The sequence below is a fragment of the Anas platyrhynchos genome, chromosome 21 (genome assembly GCF_047663525.1).
Source record: "Anas platyrhynchos isolate ZD024472 breed Pekin duck chromosome 21, IASCAAS_PekinDuck_T2T, whole genome shotgun sequence".
Taxonomy (NCBI): domain Eukaryota; kingdom Metazoa; phylum Chordata; class Aves; order Anseriformes; family Anatidae; genus Anas; species Anas platyrhynchos.
In genome coordinates, this window is record NC_092607.1 from 9,597,896 (window position 1) to 9,623,835 (window position 25,940).

At 42.8% G+C, this 25,940-nt stretch overlaps 1 protein-coding gene across 2 annotated transcripts; it reads left to right on the forward strand.

Moving 5' to 3' along the window:
• The first annotated feature begins 997 nt into the window (after positions 1–997).
• Positions 998–25,403, forward strand: SAMHD1 (SAM and HD domain containing deoxynucleoside triphosphate triphosphohydrolase 1). Of its 2 annotated transcripts, XM_027472894.3 has the most exons (16): positions 998–1,260; positions 1,339–1,405; positions 5,022–5,091; positions 6,980–7,140; positions 8,277–8,392; positions 9,015–9,085; positions 10,119–10,274; positions 12,072–12,172; positions 12,279–12,387; positions 12,963–13,054; positions 14,700–14,815; positions 17,535–17,674; positions 20,237–20,332; positions 21,223–21,327; positions 21,688–21,825; positions 23,434–25,403. In XM_027472894.3, the coding sequence occupies exons 1-16, from the start codon at positions 1,068–1,070 to the stop codon at positions 23,554–23,556; spliced, it is 1,854 nt and encodes a 617-aa protein (XP_027328695.2). In that variant the 5' UTR covers positions 998–1,067; the 3' UTR covers positions 23,557–25,403. The 2 variants fall into 2 exon arrangements, with proteins under 2 accessions (XP_027328695.2, XP_005018072.3); XM_005018015.6 differs by lacking the exons at positions 998–1,260; positions 1,339–1,405 and adding an exon at positions 1,466–1,808.
• The last annotated feature ends 537 nt before the right edge of the window (positions 25,404–25,940 follow it).

The window sequence follows — 25,940 nt, forward strand, 5'->3', positions numbered from 1 at the left end:
GGTGTGAGACTACTTGGTGTGGTCATGTTCCTTACTGGATCTAGTCTGCTAATGTTCATTCTGAGAAGAGGCATATTTGCTCTCAGCTAGGCTGCTTCATTCTGGGCAGTGAGGGCTATTTGCTGATGGAAATCTCAGAAAGCCCCAGAGGGCGTAGAAAGACACAGATGGAAAAACAGTGCACTTTCCCGACTAGAAATAGAAAGTGAGAAAACAGAAACACCTGCTTACAAAAGCAAATCACTATAGCATGATGTAAACTCTAAGACTTCACAGGAAGCATATAATTTATTTATTTATTTATTGCTATTAATTTTTCTGTTTGTTCATTTTGCTGCGTCTGAATTGTGGTGTGATGAAAACACAGCAAATCCCAGAAGTGTGTTCCCAGAAGTGCTTCCCAGAAGTGGGGTCTGATGGTGGCTCAATGCTTGGTGCCCACCGAGCTGCTCTCACTGCCCCTTAGCAGCAGGGGAGGGGTGTGTGGGGGGAAACACTGAAAAAAAACCTTGTGGTCTGAGATCAGAAAGGGTGGCTCCCTGCATCTGGGCACCCTCAGAGGCCCTGTTCTCCCACGTGCCTGGTGACAGGACGAGGGGGAATGGGCTTAAGTTGCGCCAGGGGAGGTTTAGGTTAGATGTTAGGAAGAGCTTCTTTACCGAAAGGGTTGTTAGACACTGGAACGGGCTGCCCAGGGAGGTGGTGGAGTCACCATCCCTGGAAGTCTTCAAAAGACGTTTAGATGTAGAGCTTAGGGATATGGTTTAGTGGGGACTGTTAGTGTTAGGTTAGAGGTTGGACTCGATGATCTTGAGGTCTCTTCCAACCTAGAAACTCCGTGTAACAACCATAACCTCAGTGTGGAAGCTCTGTTCAGGGGGGGCCTCTCTCATGAGGCGGGGCGGGGCTGGCGCCTGGCGCCACTCGGCGCTTCCCGCCCGCTGGCGCGCGGCGGCGGCGGGGCCGGGGCCGGGGCCGGGGCCGGGGGCCGCGCGGAGCTGACGTCAGGGCGGGGCGGGCGCGGAGCGGAGCGGGCGCTGCGGCTGCGGGGCGGCGGCGGCAACGCCATGGGCAGCCCGGCGGCGGGATGGGCCGCGGCTCCGGCCAAGCGTGCGCGGCGCCAGGAACCATCCGAGGGGCCCGGCAGCCCGGGTGGTGCCGGTGCCGACGGCGACCCGCGGCTGTGGGACACGGAGCGGCTCTGCGAGCACCTCTCGCGCGGCGGCGTGGCTGAGCCCAGCCTGCTGAAACGCTTCCGAGGTAACGGTGACCGGGAGGGGGGGGAAACGAGGGGTGTTGGGTCCCCCCGCAGCGCTCACCGCCTGCTTGTTCCCTCAGAGAGCGGCGTCACCGGGGCCATGCTGCTGGACCTGCCCGCCTGCGCGCTGGAGGTCACGCGTGTGTGGTGAGAGGGGACGGGGCGGGCTGGGGGGGGGGGGGGCTGTGGGAAGGGGGGTCCCGGAGCAGCCCCTGGAGCCCGGGCAGGGGGCACTGCCCTCAGCAGGCAGGGGAGCGGCGGCTCCTGCACAGCTTTTCGGTGCTCGGGTGGTGAAGGAGCTCCCTGCCTCTCCAGAAGCAGAAGGGGAGGTGAAGGTCCTGCGTGCCTGAGGGACCGAGCTGCGCCCTGGGGGCTTCCCCCTGCACCTATCTCCAGCTCCTCTGCTCCTCTCACCGTGTTTTCTCTTGTTGTGGTTAGCGGTACCAGGGCAGCTCCCGGTGTGGTTATTTGGCAGGCGTGCACAAGTGCAGAGCTGTGCTTGTGCGAGGAGGATGCTGAGCGTGTCGGTGTGTGGGTTGGCTGCCTGCAGGTAAGGTTGCCGGAGCTAGCAGTGTGCCGAGGATGATCTCCAGACACCTCTACGATGTCTAGAGATTTGGCTGGGGAAGAGCGCTGTCAGCTTGAGGAGGGTGTGTTCAGAGAGCAAGTGTCCGGGTGTGTCTGCTGGCAGGGAAAGAAGAGGCAGGGAGGCACAAGGTGGCAAGGCAGAAGGGTCGTGCTTTGGAGGAGGTAAGATGTTGGCAGAAGTCAGTAATAAGATGGTTTTGGGTTTTGTGAGAATAGTTTTAAGTGTGCAGGTAGGAATGGTGTGGAATCGCAAGGAAGGTGGCTAAAGGCTTTCTTAGTTTCTGTTGCCAAAGGCATTTGTGTAGCTGACAGAACAAGCAGAGAGTGGTTTCTGTTTCCACGCCACCACAAGGCTGGCTGCTTGCAGTACCTCGGTGCCTGTTTGAGCAGCATGTGCCCATGCTGGGTGCTTGTACGTACAGGAGAGACAGAGGCTGCTTCAAGGCTCCTTGGGAGCATGTAGGTCGAGTCCTGCTGGTGCAGCGTGGAGCCAAACGGCCGTGGATAGCTCCCAGTCGGTGCAGAAACTGCATGGGGCATACGGAATGATGTGTTGGCAAGTTTTGTACTGTAAGGTGTTTACTTCCGTGCAGCCTGACATCTCGATTCTGGTGAGCTGAAAATACTCTCAATTGGATGAGAAATTGTAAGAGCTGTTTGCTTTTTGTATATATATAACTTCTGCTTGGCTTTGCAATGAAGAGTGATCTTTCCTGTGCTTTTTTCCATTGCATGTCATGTCCTCCAATAACTTTAATAATTTCTCTGTGTCAGACCAGTAATGACTGCACACTTAGAGTATAGTTCCCTGTCATTCTCAGACATACAGAGAGGAGAAGTTGGGACAGCAGGGGCCTGGAGGCTGAGCTATGGGTTGTCTACGCATTCTCCTGCTCCTAGAAGTGGATGTTCCGTGCAGAATGAAGTGTGATGCATGTTAAATATGGGTGGTGAGTGAGGCTGTCTGGTTGACATCTCTAGAATAGTTCAGTTCCTGATGGGTGCAGGAGAGGGGCTGTGTTTTGTTGTTTTTTTCTTCTTCCTTGTCTGTGGTGCAAGGGAGGGCATGGGTGGAGGGGAATGGATGGGGAAATGGAAGTGTTCACCCTTAAGACAGCTGCTTTAAGGGCAGTTTGAAGAACTACATCAGCCACACCCTGAGAAAACTGTATTAAAATATGAGTTGTTTGCAATCTTCTGGTTGAGGCAGTCCTATCGTGTAGGCACAATGTAAACAACTCCTTGCTGTTCTTCTTTCTCTGAAGATCACTAAAGAGCTCTTTGTGATTTTATGCTCACCATGACCATACTGGTCTCTCTCTTCGGGAGACCAAGCCCCAAAGTGGGGTCAGCGTTCCTGGAGGCAGGAGCCAGCGACTGGTAGGTAGGTCAGGCATGGACTTCCCTGCCTCTGTAGCATCCATCTGCAGCGCCAGTCTGGCCAGGGGCACCTCCATCAGATGTGTCCTACAGTGTAGAGAGCTGCGTTAGCAATGTGTAATACAACCCTGCGAGAGGTGAGTTTCTGGAGGGGAAAAAAGAAAAGAGCACATGTGTCTATGCTCTTTGTGGACAACGTTTGCACAATTAGTTGTATAACAAACTACAGTGTAAATAGCACGGATATGTCCTTTGCTGTTTCTGTAGCTGCAGTCACTTCTCAAGTAGTAGTGGGTAGATGCCCATGTGCCATCCCCTGTACATACCTGATAATTTTCCAGTGAAGATTCTCCTTGCTCCTGAGTTTCTGTGGCACTTAAAAGTACAGTCAGGTGCTTCCAACCAGCACTGTGCCATGTACTCAGCACTGGGAGGAGAAGTGCTTAATGCTTGCTTAATGCTTGGTACTGCTTTGCATTGCATCACCTTCCCGTAAATGTGACTAAGCTCGTATACTTTGTGTGACCCAAAATGTCCTGTTGAACAGTTGTTATCTGATGGCATGGCTGTATGATGGTGTCAGTGTACCTCCTGCTGTATTATGGCTCTTTCAAAAACATGATTGTGACATTTGATCAGCATTACTAGCATGCTTTTAAGTGATATCCCCCAAACACCCCTCAGCTGTAATTAGTAAAGTGCGGGTCATCTTTTTACATCAGGTTTGGTTGTTACTTTTTAAATCCTGAAATGTTTTAGAGGGTGGTGCTTGGCTACCACCCCAAGCATTCATCCTGTCCAAGTTAGCCAGACACATAGTTGCAAAGTTTATGTGTTTCTTACCCACAGCAGTTGAATGTCCTTTGTCCAATTTTCTGGACAGACCTCAAAGAGCTGTTGCAATTTTGTTTCCTGGAAGCATGAAGATAGATATGTGCTAGCTTCAGTTTTGGTGGCTGCAGAAGAGTTCCTCTGCTCTTCCACCATGCCCAAGTTCTTCATCTTATCATAGCGGAGAAGGACAGGCTTATGCAGATGGTCCTCCTCTTGTCTTCAGTTTTAGCTGTTTTCTTTTGCCCTGTAAACAGTGGCCTCATTCAGGATCTCCCTTGTAATTATCTGAGAGTTTGTGACCATTCCTCCAGGTTGAGCTGCTCGAGGTGTGAAGTAACATACTGACAGTGATGCTCAGAGCAGTGTTTTTTATCTTGCTCATGAGCAGAGGCAGCTGAAGACCTGCAAGTGACAGCAGCCCAGGCTGCAGCCAAGAACTCCTTTGCTGGGGACAGGGATACAAACTGTTTAAAACAAACAAAAAAACTCACCAGGAGCTCAGGCATCATATGCATTTAATATTTTTATGGACTGTGAATTATTAAATGATAGAGATGAAAATATTAACTGCATTTTGCTGTATTTGTTTTTGTTAATAGTTGACATTTTATGGTATTAATTTCTGTTAAACCTTAAATGCAAAGACTGAGGTAAAGCTGGACTAAGAATGGTTAACTGCTGAAGAGTGCAAAAGGTAACAGACTGTGTTTTCTAGTGGTAAAGTGTTTGCTGTTGTACTGAGGCCGAAACCAGTTTGCTCAAGGATGAAACCTGAAGACAGAGTTCACAAAAGATCAATATTTCAATATTATTATGAAAAGGCCACACAATATGTATGTCCTTAAAAGAGTTAATGCACATCAGAGTAATATGAACTCACACAAGTAATTCCATATGTACTGTCAAGGAAAATACCTACCAAACTTTGCTCTCAAACAAACTGTTATTATTTTATTTCTAGCCTCCCACATGAGAGGTTGAAGGTGCTCGCCTGCCTGAACAAACTGAGACAGACAGTGGACATAATGAAGGTAACAGTGGTGCTGCCTGGGGGACTCTGCTTCCACCGCCCTGCTGGCAATTGCAGCGATCTGCCTGTGTCTTTCTGCTTCCCCTCCTGTTGGCTCTGTCCTGCCAGCCAGCACTGCAGTGGTGCTTTTCCTTTGCAGAGCAGCACGCTCCAAGCCCTTCTTCTCGATAGTCAATGTTCTTTCAAAAACCATGTTAACCAGAAAAATTGTTAAAATGAGCAGTTAAGAGCTTGATGTGGGCACCTGGTGGTTGTGGGAGATTGGATGAGCAAATGAGCTGTTGTTTGAAATGTGAGAAGCTCTCCTTTCACGTCTTCTGTCTTGTGGAGTGTCCCCTTCTTGTTTTTTGTTAGTTTAGCCTCAGGACTGTGTTAACAGGCTTCTTCTCGCTTCCGCTTCTTGTGGTGTCCGACAGTTTTTCACAGTGGTGTGTGTTAGTTTAACCCAGGCCAGGACAGCCCTGGCAGTCTGTGCATCTGACTGCAGCACTGCCAGTTTGGCAACAGGAGTAGAGAGAACACAGGAAAAAAAAACTTATTTGACCCAGTATTTTACTGAGATAAGTGTATCATGAAACGGCTTTATGTTCTCTTCTGATGCAAGGATTAAATCTATGTGTTTATGGTATTGTAGAAGTCATTGTTCAGATAATGCAAACCTAGAGGTAATCAGGGAGTACTTCTTCAGATTTTGTCTTGGGTTTTGTGTTTTCTTTTATGAAAAAAAATAGATAATATTATAATAATATAGACATATAATATTAATATATAGACATAATTTCCACCAAAATCTCACTTGTTTTTTTAAAAAAGCAACAAGCAGTGTCAAACCAGACACTTCTTATTGGGTATTGAGAGCAGCCCTGAGGAGAAAGAGCTGAGGGTGTTGGTTGATGAGAAGCTCAACATGAGCCGGCAATGTGAGTTTGCAGCCCAGAAAGCCATCTGTATCCTGGGCTGCAGGGTGTAGGGGAGGGGATTTTCCCCCTCTGCTCTGCTCTCGTGAAACCCCACCTGAAGCCCTGTGTTCAGCTCTGGGGTGGGTCCCCAGCACAAGAAGGACATGGACCTGTGGAAGTGAGTCCAATGGAGGGCCATGAGAATGATCAGAGGGCTGGAGCACCTCTTCTATGAAGGCTGAGAGAGCTGGGGCTGTTCTGCCTGGAGAAGAGAAAGGTCCGGAGAGACCTTATAGCAGCCCTACAGTACCTCACGGGGCTGCAGGAAAGCTGGTGAGGGACTCTTTGTCAGGGAATGTAGTGGTAGGACCAGGGGTAATGGCTTTAAACTAAAAGTGTGCAGGTTTAGAATAGATGTGAGGAAGAAATTCTTCACTCAGGGTGGTGAGGTACTGAAACAGGTTGCCCAGAGAAGCTGTGGATGCCCCATCCCTGGGCGTGTTCAAGGCCAGGCTGGATGGGGCTTTGGGCAGCCTGGCCGGGTGGGAGCTGTCCCTGCCCATGGCAGGGGCTTAGAACTGAGTGATCTTTAAGGTCCCTTCCAACCCAAACCGTTCTATGATCACAGACATGTATGGCAGTACCTTCCTTTAAGTGGAAGAGCAGATGTAGCTAGGCAGTTTTCTCGAGTGTTAAATATTGGAATTAAACAAATGCAAGTAAGACTTTTAGAGACTTTTGTCTGGAATTCCCTCACCACCTGAAATGCACAGCTTTGTCTTTTCTGATGTCATGCCTAAGTAGCTCTCCAGGATAAATCTTGGTATAGGATAGACAGGATATGTCTATTTTAAAGGTGAAATCAAGTGATCACCAATACCACCTCTCCCACCAAATACCTGACCCTACTAGATACCCTTTACCTTTGTGCCTGTTTATTTTCAAAGTCATATGTTAAGTGTTGATTGCATTGTTGTTTGGCTTTTGTAGGTTTTTAATGATCCAGTTCATGGGCATATTGAAATGCACCCTCTTCTGGTTCGCATCATTGACACACCTCAGTTTCAGCGCCTGCGATACATTAAGCAGCTGGGTGGCACTTACTTTGTTTTTCCAGGAGCCTCTCACAACCGCTTTGAACACTCTTTAGGGTAAGGTAACATAGTCTTGTATGCACGTCTCTTGTATTTGTATTTCCCTGAGATTGGTTCCGCTGGTGTGGAGTGCCAGCCAAGGTACATTACTTACCTTTGAGGGTTTATGAATACTGTTGTGGTGGCATTTTCTGTCACATGAATCTTTTTGTTTATCCTTCGTGATTATAGGCTGTTCTCTTGGACTTCATTTACCAAAGAGAGATAAAGAAACTCCCAATATGGATCAATGCTTTCTGCCTTTATTTTTCCTTCTGGTAATGCGCATTAGAGACTGTGAGTGCTGTATGTTCTCCCCAGCTGAAAATTGAGTTTAAAAGCGTAAGCCTGGGAAGAGTACTGAGGCTGCTATAAATGAACTGTCAGACAGATGCAATCACCTTAGATTTCCCAGAACAAATAAAATGGGCTTTAGTTGTAATGTTTGCATTTGTACTTAAGTGTGCTTCATGCAGTCGATGCCAAATTGTCAGGCTGTTAGTAATATAAGTTAAAGAGAAAGTAGGTGGGCACCTACTTGGGCAGCCTGCTCTAGGGAACCTGCTTTGGCAGGGGAGTTGGACCTGATAATCTCTTGAGGTCCCTTCCAACCCCTACATTTCTGTGATTCTGTATAGACTAGGTCAATCTGCTAGGGGAGTCTTGTGTTCCCGTAGAGTTTTGAGGCCATAATGACTGTAAGAAAGCAAACGTCTGCAAGGTTAGAAATACCTGAAGTTTTGCTTTAATTAAGGGGAGAACTCTGAGGAAGTTTAAACTGGAAGCAAAACAGAAGGCAGATTTTAACTCGTGTTTATGGGAAAGAAGAAAATGCAGGATCTGTTTAGAGCTGTCTGAGTACCATGTTAAGATACTGTTTCTTCCATGTTTTGGGCATGTTATCTTTTGCTTTTTTTGCATTCAGATGCATTACTGATGGCTAAAGCTCTACTACAGGAAAAAAAAAATGTTTCTCTGATCATCTTGCAGGTCAGGTTTTCATTACATGTTGTGTGCTATGTTTCAGACAAGTCTGTGTCTTAAAGTAGCGAAATAGAATAGGTGAACTGCTATTTTCCTGTTCAGGCTAAAATGCTATTATATTCACTTCCTTTTATTTATTTATTTATTTATTTATCTTTGTCCTGCGACAGGGTGGGGTACCTAGCAGGATGCCTGGTACGTGCACTGAAGGAGAGACAACCAGAATTGGATATAACCCAACGAGACATCCTCTGTGTAGAAATTGCGGGTCTTTGTCATGATTTGGGTAAGTGAGCAACAGTTGAGTTAGCCTGTTTCTTTTTGAAAGCTAACCTGAAGAAAGAGTTGGCTGTGAGAGCAGAACATGAGAGCTGTTTCAGGCTTCTCAGTTCATGACCATCTTCCAAGACAGGATTAATCTGTTCCTGTTTGGTTCAGAGTACCTCTGTAGAGGCAAATCCACTTGGTGAATATGTAGCCACTGTTAGCCATTTTTTTGTGTTATTTTCATACAGTGTTTTAAAGTTCTTCTACAGTGGTCAAGTGCTTCCTTCTGTGATGTTCTCAAGTCTCTCAAAACCTCCAGTAACATCTCAGAGAGAAAATTAGTGACCCTTTCCAAATTTGTTATTCATTTATAATGCTGTTTATTTTCTTCAGAGCTGGTACAGAGCAATTAATGTACTCGGTGTTACTGCAATACTTTCCTGTGGTGTCAGTAATGGAACCGTCTATGTCAAGTGCAGTAGGTGACGTGTTAGTGAGGTGTACTTGCTGTAGTTGAGTCTTCTTCACAGATGATGTCAAGATCAAATAAAATACAAGAGAATGCAGATTCTCAGCTTGCTCAAGATACTTTTATTGACAGCCATGTCTCAGATTAAACCTGCATAATCTTTATATCTAAGGTCACGGACCATTTTCACACATGTTTGATGGAAGATTTATTCCACTCGCTCGTGAAGGTTTGAAGTGGAAGGTAGGCATTTCAATACTAAAGTAAAAAGAAAACTCGCATTCTTAAAGGGAAGATAATTTATCTTTAAAGATTGCCAATGTTTGGGAGCATATAGTGACCATCATCTTTTCTTATTGCATCATTTTCATGGTATAACTGAAAAACAGAAAATTGTTTCATGGTCTTATATTGATTTTCTTGTTCTTTTGTTTGTTTGGGGAATATCTGCCCTGTTAGTGTGACTGTGAACAGATACAGCCTTACTAGTGAAATAGAGGTGTGATAAGTAAGTGAGGGCTGGTGACATTTGTCACCAGCATCTCCTCCCTGAAGGTGAAAATGCTCTTGAGCTGCTGTGTAATGTCTTGAGATGTGTTTGTGTAAGCATGTCCTCCACCACCTCTCACTGGGTGACACTGGGAAAAAGAAATGTCTGTGTCTTGTCATTCCCTGCGGTGAGGTACTAAAGAGGCAGAACTCATTACGGCTTCACTGATCATTTTAAGCCTGCATCATACCTTAAAACATGTAGTGCTAGCTTTCTCCAGCACGTATTTTACAGGTGTGAAACAACTGGGAGGTTCCTTTTCAGTTTAAGATGTTGGTTCAAAGCCAGGGTATTTTATACAGTGTTTAGAATTTAAACTTTCTGAAACTTTGAACAGCTTCAAGGGCTGTTTTCTCTTAATAAAATGTAACACAGTCATTTCAGGTTTTTGTCAGCTATTAAATACTAGGAAAATCAGCTGAGTAAACTTGTTAATTTACTGTACAGCAGACTTGGTTATTTTTGTTGTTGTTGTTTTTGTTTTTTTTTACATTGTAACAGTCACTGCTGTTTGTTAAAATGTATAATTAAGCGTTCTCAGTGGAAGAGCTTGTTTCTGGACTCTGTAGACAGGATGTTTTTCTGTTGTGTAGATACAAAATGAACAGCAAATGACCCACTTTCACATTCCCACACTCAAGTGCTCTTCCAGGGTTAGGAGAAAGCTGTGTCACCACAGGAAAGGTGCATGAACGTTGTAATGTAATGTTCACATGTTTTTCACAGCACGAAACTGCTTCTGTTCAAATGTTTGAGCACTTAGTCACATCCAATGGACTAGAAGAAGTCATGAAGTCATATGGTCTTGTCCTGGAAGAAGATATGATCTTCATCAAGGAACAAATAGGAGGGCCTATCGATGAAAACATTTGTGAGAAATCGGTGAGTCACTGTATTTCTACTGTGGTTATTCCAACCACATGAGGTCATGTTTTTAAGTGGCCATACAAAGAAAACGCAGTTTAGGTTAACAATCCAATAATGGATAACAGAACTGAGAACTGGCAGAGATGAGGCAGTGAGTGCTGCAAAGCACAGCCCAATTATATGGTGAGTGCCAGAGCCTCATTATCTTTGACGACAGTAGCAAAATGCTTGGATTTATTGCAGTAACACATACAGAGGCAGGGATAAGACTTGAAGAAATGGCTTGCCTCGAGACAAGGAAGAAGAGATCATCATTCATCATCTTTGTAACTCTATAAAAGAATCACGTCATCACTCTTAATTTTACAGCTCTTGTCATCTCTTCAAGGATATCCATTCAGTTGCTACCATAATTAAGAGCCCACCAGTGGGAGATCTGTCATGACAATCAGGTCCTAATAAAAACTTGCATATTGTCCCAAGCATCACCCATAAATGTTAGCACTTACCCGTTATTTTCTCTTGTGTAGTGCTACCATGTGTACTGGAGTGCTCCAATGACAAGGCATAGGGAACTTGGCATAAAAAAACTCAGTCTGAGATCTAACAGGAAGGCAATATGGAAAGCCATGCAAGTTGATTGTACCCATTTGCAGTCGTCTGAACACAAAACTTGCTGCCTGCTGCTACCATTGATCTTGGGCCAAGTTCTTGCCCATCGTTTATTTTTTCTCATTTGGACTTTATGCCTACTTTCCAGCAGAATAACAGGAAAAGCAATGTCAAATGTCATCTGTGCCAACTGGACATCCTCCTGGTGTTATGTTGCAATTTTCTGCTGGAGGTCATTTGGGTTGTGGTGGTTTCAGCAGAGTACAGGCTCTTCTGTTGATGAGTGCCTGTGTTGTGATGATGTCACCTTGCAGTAGGCCATCTGGTCCTGAAGAAAACAATGCATTTCTCAATTTTACTGTTGGGAGCTGTGCTCCTGTTCATTGTCCCTGTAACAGAGCATTTTGTGATCAGTACAGAATATTATGCCTGAAGTGCTCTCCTCCCTGTTTACAAATTTCCATTCTTATTCACTTTAACTGCATTGCAGATAATTTTAAATTAAAATTAAAACCATGTATCTGTTTATATATATCTTAGATAATCCCCCCCACTTCCCTCTCCCAAATTTCAAGGCCAGTTTATGGCAATCTTTGTTTAACTAAAGAATCATTAAATGTTTAAGGAAATATTTATGTGTAATTTGTATTTTATTATTTTGGTGTTGATTTCCCGTTTGCACCATGGCTGAATCATTCCTCGTTTGTGGGCTAGGAGTTTAAGTAGTTGTCAGTTTGAACAATTATTATTTTTTTAGTCTAAATAATTGTTTTAAAAGTATGTTCTATAAAGTTGTATAGGTGATTGCAGAGATCGCAGAAGACTGCAAGACAGTGATGTGTGTGGGTTTAATTAATTCCTCTGAAGGTTAAGTAATTCCAACCTCTTCCCCTCTGTTGTTACATGTTTTTTTTTTTGCATTTCAGTAGAGTGGAAAATTAAGTACTTGTAGTGTACGTGACCTTTGTTCTTCCGGATATTCTGGGAAATCATCTGCTTACGCCCTTGTTCTGGATTTCTAATGCCCAGCATAACTTTTGAAAGCTCTTCTATTGTCTTTGTTCTTCATTAGTTTGGGGTTGGATGTTTACCATAGGCAAGAAAATATGTATTGGCACAGTCTTTGAAAAATATTCCAACATTTCTCACAGCATTTAATATCTTATTTCTGATTTTTGTTCTTGATTCCTGTGTTTTTAGTGGCCCTACCATGGTCGACCAAAGGAGAAGAGTTTCCTGTATGAGATAGTAGCTAACAAAAAAAATGGCATTGATGTTGACAAATGGGATTATTTTGCAAGGTACAAATCTTACAGTTTCTGTTTTTATTAAATTCCTACTAAAACAATGTTGCAATATTTACAAGTATGAGCTCATTGTTAAGCATTTTCTGTGGAATGTTTTTAGGGATTGCCATCACCTAGGAATCCAGAATAATTTTGATTATAGGCGGTTAATTAAATTCACTCGGGTCTGTGAAGTAGAAAACCAGAAGCATATCTGTGCCCGTGACAAGGTAAGCAGTGTGTGTGAGCTGAGGCAGCACTCAGTAGCAAAATACATGTGAGGTGTATCAGCAGGTTGCAGATAGCCAAGGCACGGTAAAGCCAGCCAGAATTGGGCAGGGTGGTGCAGCCACGTGCTGCATTGAAGGGGGCTGCTAGATGGATGCTCTGCAGCCCAAGAGGATGAAGTAGTTGGTGCTCAGGGAGCTGCTGGCAGAATTTACCAGTCTCAGGAGGGGAGGGATGAGGCTAGCCTCTGGAAGGGCACGTGGCAAGTCCTTCTGAGGGTGAGTAGATGATCACCAATTGGGTGTGCTCCTGCTCTGCTCTTCTGAACAACATGTGAATGTGGGGCTTTTGAAGCAGCTAGAAGTGCTTCTCTCTGTCTGGGTTGTCTGGGGTCACTGCCAAGCTCTTCCATGGCTTGAGTCTATTTCAACATTTATAAATTGTGAAAAATAAGTATTCTGCTCTGCAGCAAATGAAAAGCATCAATTCATTTGATTCCAAAATTGTTTTAGTTCTGCAGTTGAGACAATGCGAAAAGTAAAAGATTCTTTTTCTTTTCTTTTTTTTTTTGATTCAGGAAGTTGGAAATTTGTATGATATGTTCCACACACGGAATTGCCTGCATCGACGAGCATACCAGCATAAGATTGGCAACATCATTGAAATAATGCAAGTATTATACATCCTTTTCTTGCACATCATTTAATTTTTTTGAAACTGTATATCCATTTGGAATCTTCAACTAATCCATAAGATGTGACATGTAATGAAAGTCACCGGGCTGTATAACCAAAATCTGGATCTGTTAGAGCAGGTCCAGAGGAGGGCTGCAAGGATGATCAGAGAGCTGGAGCACATCTCCTAGGAAGACTGAGAGAGCTGGTGTTATTTAGCCCCTAGAGAAGAGAAGGCTCTGGGGAGACCTTATACTGTATACAGACGTCTTGACACTCTAAGCACTGTATAAGTATATAATTAAAAAATAATAATAAAAAAGCAACAACAACAAAAAGGCAAAAACAACAACAAAAGGAAGGGGAGGTAGGGTTGGCCAGACAGCATTCCTTCTACAGGAAATTCGACTAGAAGCAGATGAATAATGCCATGAAGAAGCACCGGACCGAGTTGCAGTTCTGCTGTTGTAACTGCTGACAGCAGAATTTGAATCTTTATCTACATGTTAAAGAGAGTGTTTGACTCAAACTGACTGGTTAATGACTGGTTAATGTTAAGATTACTAGCAGACCAAAATAAGGAGCAAGCTTACCTGTCTTTGTGTAATGCCACAGCAGGAATTGTTCAGGATCAATTTGGTTACCTACCAGCATTTGTACTTCTCTTTATATCTATAGAAGTTTCCTGGTAATGTTCTTATTTTTATTTTTTTTCAAAAGCAGAAGAAATATTGGTATCCCCAAATAATGGTCTTGCTGAGTAAGCATCTGCTGAGTTTGGAAAAAGCAATGTAGAGGGTTATACAATACAAAAACTACTTGTGAATGGTTTCATTTCACAATCTGCTGCTCGTTGTGCAGTGGTTCTCTGGAGCAGTCAGTTACATTGGCTAAAAATCCTAAGGTTTGGTAGGACCTATGTGTAAGAAGTAAAACAGAACAGTCAAGGAATGTAGTTCTTGGCTTACCATAATTATAACAGCCTATCCAACCAAGTGAGCATACAACCTAGAAATGACAGCAAGTGTACTGAGAGCTTTGGAAAAACTTGACCTTTAGAGCATTAGGTTTTCCCGACTGAAAAAATACCGCACATACATGGGTTTTACCCATACATGGGTTTTACGAAGCTTTGTGTTCACTCTATTAACTTCTGGAGCAATAGGTCTGTAAAAAGGATGTGGTCATCTATGAGGTAGCGTCACTGCAGCTGACTGACTGTCACTGTCTTGTAAGCCTCTGCAGCCATCTGAGCATTATCAAGCTCATAGTCTGAAGCAGAAAAAAGTGGACGTTTCTTGAAATAAAATTAAGGTCTGCTCTGAATCTATTTTCAATAAATGGAAAGACTGCTGAAATGTGCAATGGCAGCATGGAAATAGGACATTGCAATGTGGTCAGGCTCTACTGCATGTTTAGGATGCAGTTTAATTAGTCTCCTATTTATTGTGTGCTAAAGCATTTTTTTTGTTTTGACTCTTAAGCAATAAAGTGTTTAAAGATGATCACAGCATCACAGAATTTCTAGGTTGGAAGAGACTTCAAGATCATCCAACCTCTGACCTAACACTAACAAGCCCTCCACTAAACCATACTACTAAGCTAAATGATACTGAAGTCTTACTTTTGCCTCACACTAGGATTACAGAAGCCTTTCAGAAAGCAGACAGGTTTATTGAAATAGAAGGCTCTGAAGGAAAATTGTACCAGATTTCTACAGCAATGGAAGACATGGAAGCCTACACTAAGCTAACTGGTAAGCATGCTCAATTTTTTTTTTAAAGTGACAGAACATGAGTGTCTGTTAGAATAGGACTGTTTTTTCTAGTTTGTAGAACTGTTGGCACAGTAGGTCCTTGCCCATGATGAGGATTCTTCAAGCACCGCTTTTGTGCACAGATGGTGGGTCAGACCTGAAACTCTCTGTGCTCTCACATCTTGCTGAGAGAGCAAAACCTTCTAGCTTAAATTACCTTTATGTTTGTGGTGAGAGAGAGGCGCACCAACTTCTGATATTCTGCATGCATTCAAGTCTAGGTTATTGTGAGCAGTGCTGTCAGGCAGTCATGTCTGTGCCCTAGGTTTGTTGTACTTGCTACAAGTGGGATGTAGGTCAGGTCAGAGTGATACTACATCTAACTCCATCAGGTAGACAAGTACTGCACTTGTTTCATTGTGGGAAACTAACCCTGAGACAGGTTTCAAAGGGCTCAGATGGAATCTGATTTAATTTGTTTGAGGCACTGTAACCCTGATTGTAAATGCATCTGAAGAAAATGGAATATGTGAACAAATTATTTGATTGCTGAAAGTTTCTGGTTGCTTAGTCAAGAGCTTGTGAGAATTATTCTCGTAGGGTAAATACAAGGAGCAGGCTACTTAGAGATGTGGGGAAATTCCAGTGTGATTATGTAGTTATGCAAATTAGTTAAGGCTTGTGAGGGTTTCCTGAAAAAATAGTCTGGCTGCTGGAAGTTGGTTCTCCAGTGTCTGGGTCAGTGTTGTGAGGAACAAATGCTTACAGAAATTACTAAATTCAATGTTCTCTATCATGTAGTTCACCGTCTTCCCACCAGTGCTGTGTATTGGATTTGTCTGTCCCTCCTGGTCTTCGCCACAAGTTCCTCTGGTTGGTGTTCAGTGCCATGGCATCCCCCTACTGGTTTTGTGTAGCATTTGGAACGGAGGCCAGAGTGTACACCATGAACCCTGCTGCACTCAGGGTTTTGTGGCTGCAGGGCAGAGGATGCTACAGACCCTGCAGAAAGGTGCTCCCAAGGACAGTCAGATCTTGCTCCATCTGGGAGCTACAGCTCAAGGATTCCCAGAGCTACTTTCTTGAGTTTCCATCATCAAGCCTTTGCTGGTCAGCAGAGAGGCTCAGGAATTTCTGTTTTTGCTCTATGGACAAGGTGACAGAAGCTAAGGGCACAGTTGCAGATGTTCCTGTGTGCCATAATCAGTGTCATGTTAAGAGTCTTATGTTAATGACCCTAGTGGTGGTTTTACCCAGCTGGGCAGCTGAGCTTCACCACAACCACTCTTTCACTCCCCCTCTTCAAAAGAAAAGGGGAAGAAAGTAGAACGAAAAGGGCTCAGGGGTTGAGATAAGGACAGGGAGATCACTCAACAATTATCATGGGCAAAACATTCAATGTAGGGAGATTAGAGAAACTTATTATCTATTATTAACAAGCTAAAGAAATAAGAGACAAAGAAAACAAACTAAAACCACCTTCCCCTCATCCATCCTCTTTCACCTCCTCACCCTGAACAGCACAGGGGAATGGGGGGTCAGTCTATGGCACTTTGCCTCCACCACTCCTGCAGAGTCACTCCCTTGCCCTGCTCCTATGCAGGGTCCCCCCATGGGATACAGTCCTTCTGAACTGATCCTGCCTGGGCTTCCCACAGACAGCGGCTCTTCAAGAATAAGAGGGCTCCGCACCACGGGGTCCATCCATCAGGAGCACACTGCTCCTATCTGGGTCCCCTAAGGGCAGCAGCATCCCCTAGGCCTCCTGCTCCTGTATGGGCTCCTTTCCCCAGGCTGCAGCTCTGGCCTGGAGTCTGCTCTGGCAGGGGTTCTTCACAGGCCGCAGCCTCCTCCAGGCCACATCCACCTGCTCCAACAGGGGCTCCTCCAGCCATGGGGGGGCTGCAGCGTGCAGATCTGCTCCATGTGGGACCCATGGGTGCAGGGGGACAGCCTGCTCCACCAGGGGCCTCTCCACAGGCTGCAGAGGAATTGCTGCTGTGTGCCTGGAGCACCTCCTGCCCTCCTGCTGCACTGTTGTGCCAGGCAGGGTGTTGCAGAGCTGTACCTTCAGCATGTCACAGCTGCACAGGTGCTCCTGGCTGGGTAATGCAAACAGGTGCACGGAGTGCTGCTGTGTTGGCTGTGTGACTGGTGAGCAGCATCCTGACACCAGTGGTTTCAGGACAGCAAAATTAACCCTTCTGCTCTGACGGCACATCCAAGCAAACCTGGAAACTTGCCTCTTGCCACTCATATGCGTTGTGGAAATGCCACTGCGTACTTTGCTGTCACGTGGAGACAGGAAGAGGGGCTTTCATTACCACTGTCCAAAGACTGAGAAGTTCCGAAGATTTAACAGAAGTGCTTTCTTCTTTAATAAGATGAAGCACCTTCCCCCCCGAGGCAGTTAGTGCTGCTTACCAAGGCTGGATAAACAAAAAGAGGAAGCAACCTCCAGTGAAATAATTGTTTGTTGCAAGGGTGAGAATTGAACTAGGATTTTAGTCAAAATTTATTACGAACCCAATGATATCCAAAATTATGTTGGAATAGAATTCTCAGTTGTCAGACCTGATATGTTCAGACATTCGCTGAAAGTGAGCATTTTTCCTGAATCAGCAGTTTTTCTTACTGTTTAAGCCACTGTCCTTGTACGTGTATTTTGCTGTGACACTGAATTTTGACATAGTTAACTGAAATAATACAACTTTGTCAGATAATATCTACCTGGAAATTCTGCACTCAAGCCGTCCAGAACTGAATGAGGCACGAGAAATTTTGCGTAAAATAGAACGGCGTGAATTATACAAGTTTCTAGGAGAGACTCAACCTGAAAAAGTAAATGAAATTCCAAAGGTAATATCAATTTCTGGAAGATTCTGAGTTCTGTCTTTCCAAAACCATTCTCTAAGTTGCTGGCTTTCTTTTTTTTTCTTTCCTATTTTTTTAAACTTGTTATTAAAAAAAAATAGTGTCAAAAGTTCTATCTCCACCACGCTGTTTTTATGTTGCTGAGATGTGGAAGACATTACGGAAAACTGGGAAGGGTTTTTATCTACAGACAGAAGAACAGCAAGAGATATAAACTCAGAAGTTGATTATTGCAGGAATATTTTCAGAAAAACCCTGTTGCATAAAATGCTATTACGTTCCAGTGACTTGAGAAAGTTATTACTATCATCTTGTGTTCATTAAATTTTCAAAATAACAACAAACATTAGAAGATATTTGTTTTCAATCATAACTTGTTTGCTTTACTTTGAGAACAATGTGAATAATATTTTCTCAATTTCTTGGTGTTAGATTTTTATACTTAATATGGGCATTTATATTTTTTTCTAGTGTTTATTTTTCAAAGCACTCATCAGACATTGGATTATCTACTGTTGTCTTATTCCAAAATAATGTTGTATTAGAGATATTGTTGCTTCTGATGGCTCACCTGGTCTCGTAAAGTGGTATACTGCGTTGACAAGTTAATAACTTGTAAACTTGAGCCCTGGTGCTCAAAATTTTCCATGCCAGATTTCCTGAAATGCCTGACAATATCTAGAAAGCTTTAATAAAAATGACTCAGCTTTTCTAAAGAACAAGGCTATGGAGAGACTAGGGAAATACCTTATTGCTTTGTTCATCTTATCACTTGAGAGGCTTGGGTTCTGTTCTTTGTTTAAGAAAGGTAGTGTTAAGAGATTCTGTATACGGGAAAAAAAAGGTGAGGGTAAATACTGAAGAGGAAGGAAAGCATTCTAAGACACACATCAGCACAGTGCGAAGTTGTTGCATATTGATTGTAAAATTTCTGAAGTCTAGGATAGCCTAACAAAAAGGAGATGGGCAGGAGTATAAATTGCATGAGTTCTACCTTCAAACAGCACCTAGTAGAAGCTTGGTTAGTGGAAAGAAAAACTTTTACTTGGAAAATCCAGCCTGAGACATTGAATCTTGTGTGTGTGTGTGTTGTTCTGAAGGGAGACGGTATCACTAGTGGTCTTATAATTACATCTAGCCAACATTTTGCAGTTTCTGATGATCAGCTGGGGGCTTGGCAGAGGAGGATTTTCCCTTGCAGGAGTGTCAGAGGCTCTGCTTCCCCTGATGCACTGAAAATGGGCAATGATCAGACAAGATGGAGCTGTCTGTTCTGCTGCTTAAGAGACAAGAGTGTTGTGTTTCATGAGCTGCTGGCCACAGCAAGGGAAAATTCTCAAGTAGCTAGAGTGCCTGTTTCCAGTTAGTATGAACTGGAATAGGCAATGTAAAAAAAAAAATCTATAAATGATGCAGAATACAAATAAAAAAGCTTATATTCTGGCTCCTGCCAGCTGCCTCCCATCAGTTACCTCCTGGTGATTCTTTCCTCTAGGCTTGCTCTCGTTCTAAACCTTTCCTTGGCTTGAGTCACAGCAAGCCACACGTGCTTCAGCCTGTCGATGTGTGCAATTCACTGCTCTTCTCCCTGTCTTTGCAATGGACAAACCTGCTTGTTGAATTCCTTCCCTTCTGGACCTGACCCCTGGCTGCTCTGTGCTGCACTCAGCTTTTCTCCTTTCAGTTTCAGGAAATCTTCCTTCATCAAATCTTGCATCTCGCCCAGAATGTAGCAGCCCTGGGCAAAGGTAAACAGGCAAACTTCTCTCTCCTGCCCAGCCACAGCCTTTTAAAGAGAGCTTACACATTTCCATGAACATCTATTCTCTACCACACCATACTCCTACACTTAGCTTTAACCTAACTATCAGCAGGGAGTAGTCTTCAAGGTCCAAAACCAGATAAAACTTGTAGATTTCCACTTTCTGCTTTCCCCTCCAAAGCTTGTCTAGGATCTTTTTTTTTTTTTCTGTTTTATTTTCTGTGTTTTTTTTTTTTTTAATTTTTTTTAGTAACATCACTGATCACTAATCTTGTTTGGCTTTTGTTTACTTATGTTTCAATGTTTTTCTTTTTAACTGCAGTTATAATACCTTTATTAGAGGGTGAGATCCTCCAACATCTAATAAAAAAAAAAAAAAACATTAAAAATATTTAGTATTCACCTTTGGGGATCTTAACTGAAAAACACATTTGTGTTAGTAAAAGATTTGCTTGAAGCTACTTACTTCCTATTTTCATGAGAACTTCAATATCCTGAATGGACTCTGTCCTTCTTTCCTGTTGCCAGGTGTGAAACTCTTTCGGTCTTAGTAATTTTATAAGCTGATTTTTTGTTTGTTTCTAAAAAATAAAACAATAATAGTAGACTTATGACTTTTGAAGGTATAGAAGGCTTCTGACAACCAGATTACTGTAGCAAGAGTTTGTCAAGCATGAAGAAATTAAAGCTTTGGTTTCATGCCATATTCTGTTATGTGCTTTGTTGCTTAGGTCTTGACCTGATAATGCAAAAATACGGGCTGAGCTGTTGTCTTTTTTTTCCAGGATGAATATGATGGCCTGGCAGATGAAATCGCTAATTCCAAGCCAGAAAAGAATCCTCCAAATGTGGATCTAAAAGCTGAAGACTTCATAGTTGATGTAACTATCTCTGCTTTTGGAGTGACCTTAGAGTAAAAACTACTTGATCACATACAGGTGTTAAAGTCAGCAGTCCAGCAACTGGCCATTATTTTTGAAGGCGAGTGAACCATTTGCTCCAGTGGGAGGAAGACAGGCAGGGCGATTCCTGCAGGCATCTCATGCCTGGGGCATGGCAGTCGCTCCCAGGTGCATGCAATGCAGTCTCCAGCCACCAGGAGTGTAAGGAGGGAGCCTGTGACAGGGCAAAGTTTGAGCAGTCTGCTACTGTCAAATAGCTTAAACCCTCTTCTCAGTTAATTATCAGAGGAGCTAGTGAATGGCTTTTTGCAAAGTACATCACAAATCACTTCTAAAGCTGTCTTGCACTGAAGATTCATTTCAGGTTGGGGAAAATGCCAGCAGCTTATGTAGCTTTAAAGTAGCTGACTACTTTCATTGTCCCACAAACTGACATCATGGGGAAGTGGGCCCTTCTCTCTCTTCTGACCACACAATTTAAAGTGTCCCAAGCAGATGTAAGTAATGTTGGCTAACCCTCATGTTTAAAACTGTAAGCTCTGTTGCTGTCTGAGCAGGTTGTGTGGCTCAGGAAGGCACAGTGTGTTGAGGGAGCAGCATGGTTTTACTCTTTGAAACTGCAGTGTTTCAGAATGCTGGTGGGTACAAATGCAAAGGTCCACCTGGCAGCTGCAGACTTGAGAGGTGATGGAATAAAAGATTAAAAAATGCAAATGCCAGATTGTTTTATGAGGTAATAATTTGTTAATTACTGTTCTTTTTCTTATTACTGCCATTTACAGAACTATAGTATGTATGTACTTGTATTTATTGTAAGAAAACCAATGACAAGCATTAACAAATGTCATTTTATTTGTTTTGCATGCAAGGTTATCAGTATGGATTATGGAATGAAAGATCAGAATCCCATTGATAATGTTCTCTTCTATTGCAAGGCTGATCCTTCCAAGGCTGTCAAGATCAGTAAAGAACAGGTAGTCTTTTATCTTCCTCAAACGGCCTTCTGAAAGTGATCTTCTTTACAGCTTGCAATGGAAGCAATCGCTGTCCTTCATGGTAGTTCTTGCAGTAGTTGTGGAAAGGTGGTGGAATCCATGTCTTTGCAGGTACTGGGCGTATGTCACAAGATGAGTACAGTCATCTGGAGTCCCAACATCCATTACATATGAAGTGTTTAACTCTTTTGTTCTTACAGAAATATAATTTGCTTAGATAAAGCACATGGATTATAGTGAGATGTTTTTATTGTTTTGAATTTGTATTTAGATGAAGAAATTGAAGTTCCCTGGACTGTAAATTTAAAGAATGAAGCTTATTTGTTCTTTATTCCAAAGGTTTCAAGGCTTTTACCCAGGATATTTGCAGAACAGCTTATTCGGGTTTATTGCAAAAATCTGGATCCAAATATTGTTTCAGCTGCAAAACAGTATTTCGTTCAGTGGTGTATAAAGAGGGATTTCACCAAACCACAGGTAACAAATTTGTATGTTATTTTCTTGTTCTAGTGTTTTTTACCTTTGTCTGTAAGCTTGCTCATTCATAAAAAAATCTATGGATTTCGGCCTTGTCATTGTGGCGTTGCTGCTTCCCACTAACCTAGCTTCTGTTTTTGTTGTGGCTTGCATCTGGACATGCTCTGGTTTCACTGGAATAGTGATGGATTTTCGTTCGTTTAACTTAGGTGATTTGAAAAGCCATATTTTTATAACAAAATTTAACATCCATGCAGCAACTCACTAGTGTATTGATGCAGGTTTCCTCATACAAATACTTAAAATGCCACTGAGAGATTAAAAGATCTAGAGTGGTCTTATCAATTCTTCTGATTGCTTTGGCTCTTTCCCTTTCCCGTTCACCAGCTGTTAAATTTACCTCTCTGATAGGATATACATGATCACTCCATTGGATCTGAGTCAGAGTGCAAAATCCCTGGGAAACAAATTTGCAAACCTCTACTCCCTGGGCAACTAATCTGTAGTCTGAGTGCTTGGAAAGCCTTAGCTGTTCTGTGCTCTCTTTTCCTGTCAATTCTCAGACATACAAGTTTCCATCTGAAAGACTGTATGTTCTCAGATGGAACATACAGCCCTCAGAGGGCTGTATGTTACAGCTCATCTGAAGTTTTGCACTGGATACAGTGCAAGAGCTGCCATAGCAATTCAAATGAAAGCCTGAAGCAGAACTTGAGTTCATATGCTTTGTTTTGCATTCCTCCTGCCAAAAGTTATTGGGAAACCTGTAACATCTGTGGCTGTAAACTGGTGATGTGTGATGCAGCATCCCCATCACATCCCCCTTGCAGGAAGGTGGCGGCCTTTGTCTAATAAAACTACAATGTTCTGATACTTCCAGTATTATATATCAGTGTAAACAATCAGTTATGGTTGTATCAAGTAAGTTTTTCTCAGTCAAGTCTGTCTTACGAGAGCAGTTAATTTCTGAAAGGCTTTTTGCAAACAGATTAAGTAAAAGGCTTATTCTGCTTGTAGCTCATGAAGTATGGTTGTATCTGGCAACTGTATTTTTCTGGTTCAGAGTTACCCATCTTATATGTCCCGCGGCATGCCAGGGCCTATATAACATGCCAAGATAGTCCCACCAGTCTATTTCTGCTTGTTCTTTCCAATGTTTGTAATGCCTTATTACTAGATAAGCGGTCTGACAAGGCTGAGCACCACAGCCTAGACCGTACCAGTTACTGTACTGTTATATACCTTAAGAAGGTGAAGGGCACCTCCAAGCACCTACACCTGGTAGACTGCAATAGATTTAAATTAGAAACTGGGAGGGATTCGGAACAAAAGCTTGTAACAATATTTCCAATTCATATACCAATGCCCAAAATACAAGCCAGCTTCTCAAATATATGTTTTTTTTTTTCCCTGTCAGTTCCTACCACTAACTACAGCAGTTTCCATCTCTGTGATGCATGGTCTTCCATACTTATGAATTTCCAGTGCTTCTAGGACCTTTCATTTAATTTTTCTCCTATGCCTGATAGTGAGCCTCTTCCCCCTGGTTTAGGATAGAAAGAAAAAATTAATTCATTATCATTAATGTTTCCTGACTTTTAATAACAGGATAGTGATGTGATTGCCCCTCATCTAACTCCAATGAAACAAAGCTGGAATAACAGAAGTGGGGATGAATTCAATACAGCTTCGGAACCAAGTTGCAAGCAAAGGCTTTCTTTCAATAAGTAACACTTCTCCTTTTTGCACTATTCAGCTATTTTCTTCAGAAGATAGTTGACCCTCAGTGGCAACTTCTAAAATGCAGTCTGCTCTGTAAAAAAAAATGCATAGAACAATGCAGCAATGCATCTTACAATACAGTATGTTCTTATGTAGACACTTAAACTAAGTGCATATTCAGAATGGACTTCTACAAAATTAACAAGTAATCTGTTACGGCAGAGCAAACTCAATTCTCATTTATTTTTGAATGTAATGGCACTGTTACAGCAAGAGTAAATTAATTAAAAAAAAAAATCATCATTGTTACAAGAAGTGCTGAAAATGTGTTACTGCTCCTTCTAGTCCTGATATTTTCTTAAGGTAATTGTGATGTTACTTGAGCTAGTAGAAAAACTTCTAGCTCTCTTTAAACTTCATTTTGGAAAAAAAAAATAGAGGAGGGGAGAGAAGAATCTTTTTAATATCCAAAGATTACTTTCCTGGTATTGAAAAAGCTGATGAAGATGCAGACCTCTTGCTGTAAAAGTGACCACGCAGCTTTTATTGAAGTAACAATGCATTGCCCTTACATGCAGCATTTTATTGTTTTTATAGTGTATTTTTGATACGTTGAATATTACATTTTTACTACTACACTGAACTGCAAAAACTGCTCAAAACTTCTATTATGGGAGTGGTTGCAGGAAAGCAGAGCTACTTGAATGTTTGTCAAGGTATGTGGTCATGCACACAGTTCTTACATGGTTAGTGAGTCTCGTCAGGGTGCTGCACGGTGCACCTCTGCTAGAGCAGAGCCACAAGTGCACATTGTTTCTGCATTTCACTGTACCAGATAGACAGGCTCTTCAGGAATCCTTTAGTTATTGTATCCTTTTCCTGTATTTCCTGGCTCTGTGATTGCTGTTCTTGTGTATATTTCTCATCCTCGTAGAACTGTAAGAGTTCTTACAATTTTCCTTATGGGCAAACTAATGTGAATGTTGCTAAATGTCCTGTTGGAAAAGCAAACTAGAAAGACTTTTTCCCTCTTGTTTTTTTACTCAGGTCTAAGATGTTCTATTTGAAGGCTGCTTTCATTAAATAAAACCTAAAAGTTTGAAAAGCCTACCCTCAAGATTAAATATCCAAAGCAAAGGTTCTGTAATGCTCAGAAATTGGAACAAGCTTTGGATTTTTAGATCTGAAATGAGAAAATACAAGTTCAGCATTCAATTTTAACAGCCAAGCTTTTGAAACTAACACAGTGGGAAGCCACTGTGTAAGAAAACTGTATAACTTTTCATATCTGATTGTTTCCTTTGTCTTTTTGTATCATGGAAACTGATAGCAATTAGGCAGGAGGTAAGGAGAATGAGTGTTCACCTATGTTACTGATTTGGTTTGAAATAGTCAGAAGCTGTTCTGCGCTCTGCTGCTTATTAACCTGTGCTCATGTGTTTAATGGTGATGCAGCACAGCCTCTGCTGTTCATATCTTTAATGGTATTTCAGATCTGCAGTGTACCAGGTAGCTATTAGGAGCTGTCTTGACCTTTTGAAAAGCTCTTAAAAAATGTATTATGCTTCAAGAAATAACATCGTAGAGTAAAGGCATTTGTCTCCATTATCCACATGAAATCAAGTATTGTTCAGACTAATGTAATTTTGTTATGGCTGCTTGGATTTGTTTTGATGTTACAAAAGGTGCACTTTATATTTGGGAAAAGCTTTTTGCTCACGTTTAAGCAAAAACTTGTACTTAAGTCTATCAGATACTAAGTTCTGAGACAGAGCATTTCTTTTTCTCAAACACATTAATCTGAGCCTTTCTGTACTAAAATAAATGTATAAGAAATGATTTTAATATTCTTTTAATGAATTTCAGTGTGTGAACTTCATTTAAAAACAGCACGGTTAAAACCAGCCCGATGTTCTTCTAAAGGACAAATGCTGATTTGTGGGAGGGACATCCTCGTGAAGGATCTGGCTGAGGAGGCAGAGTGCACCTTCAGCAGGTTTGCAGGTGACATGGAGCTGGGAGGAGTGGCTGAGGCACCAGAGGGTCACAGTGCTGTGCAGAGGGTCCTGGGCAGCTGGAGAAAGGGGCTGGCAGGAATCTCCTGCAGTTAGACAAAGTGCTGCCCCCTGGGGAGGAACAGGCCTGGGACATTCCCCCCCAGCTGGGGGAAGCAGCAGGGCAGGGAATGTCCTGGGGGTCCTGGTGAGGCCACATGCGGAGCACTGGGTCCAGTTCTGGGTTCTCTGGTGCAAGAGAGATGGACAGACTGGAAGGAGTGTGAGGGGCCAAACTGGGAGGAATGTCTCATGAACAGGAGGGCTTGCACCCAGTGCCTGAGCCATCGACCAGGATGTGCGTGCACATCTGCTTGTGCCGCTTTCCTTGTACAACTT

Excerpts from the sequence above, each read along its gene's own strand:
- SAMHD1 (XM_027472894.3), top strand. The coding sequence starts at position 1,068 with ATGGGCAGCCCGGCGGCGGGATGGGCCGCGGCTCCGGCCAAGCGTGCG. Across the intron at positions 7,141-8,276 it reads CGCTTTGAACACTCTTTAGG|GGTGGGGTACCTAGCAGGAT; the intron begins GTAAGGTAACAT and ends GTCCTGCGACAG. Across the intron at positions 14,816-17,534 it reads AGCCTACACTAAGCTAACTG|ATAATATCTACCTGGAAATT; the intron begins GTAAGCATGCTC and ends CAACTTTGTCAG.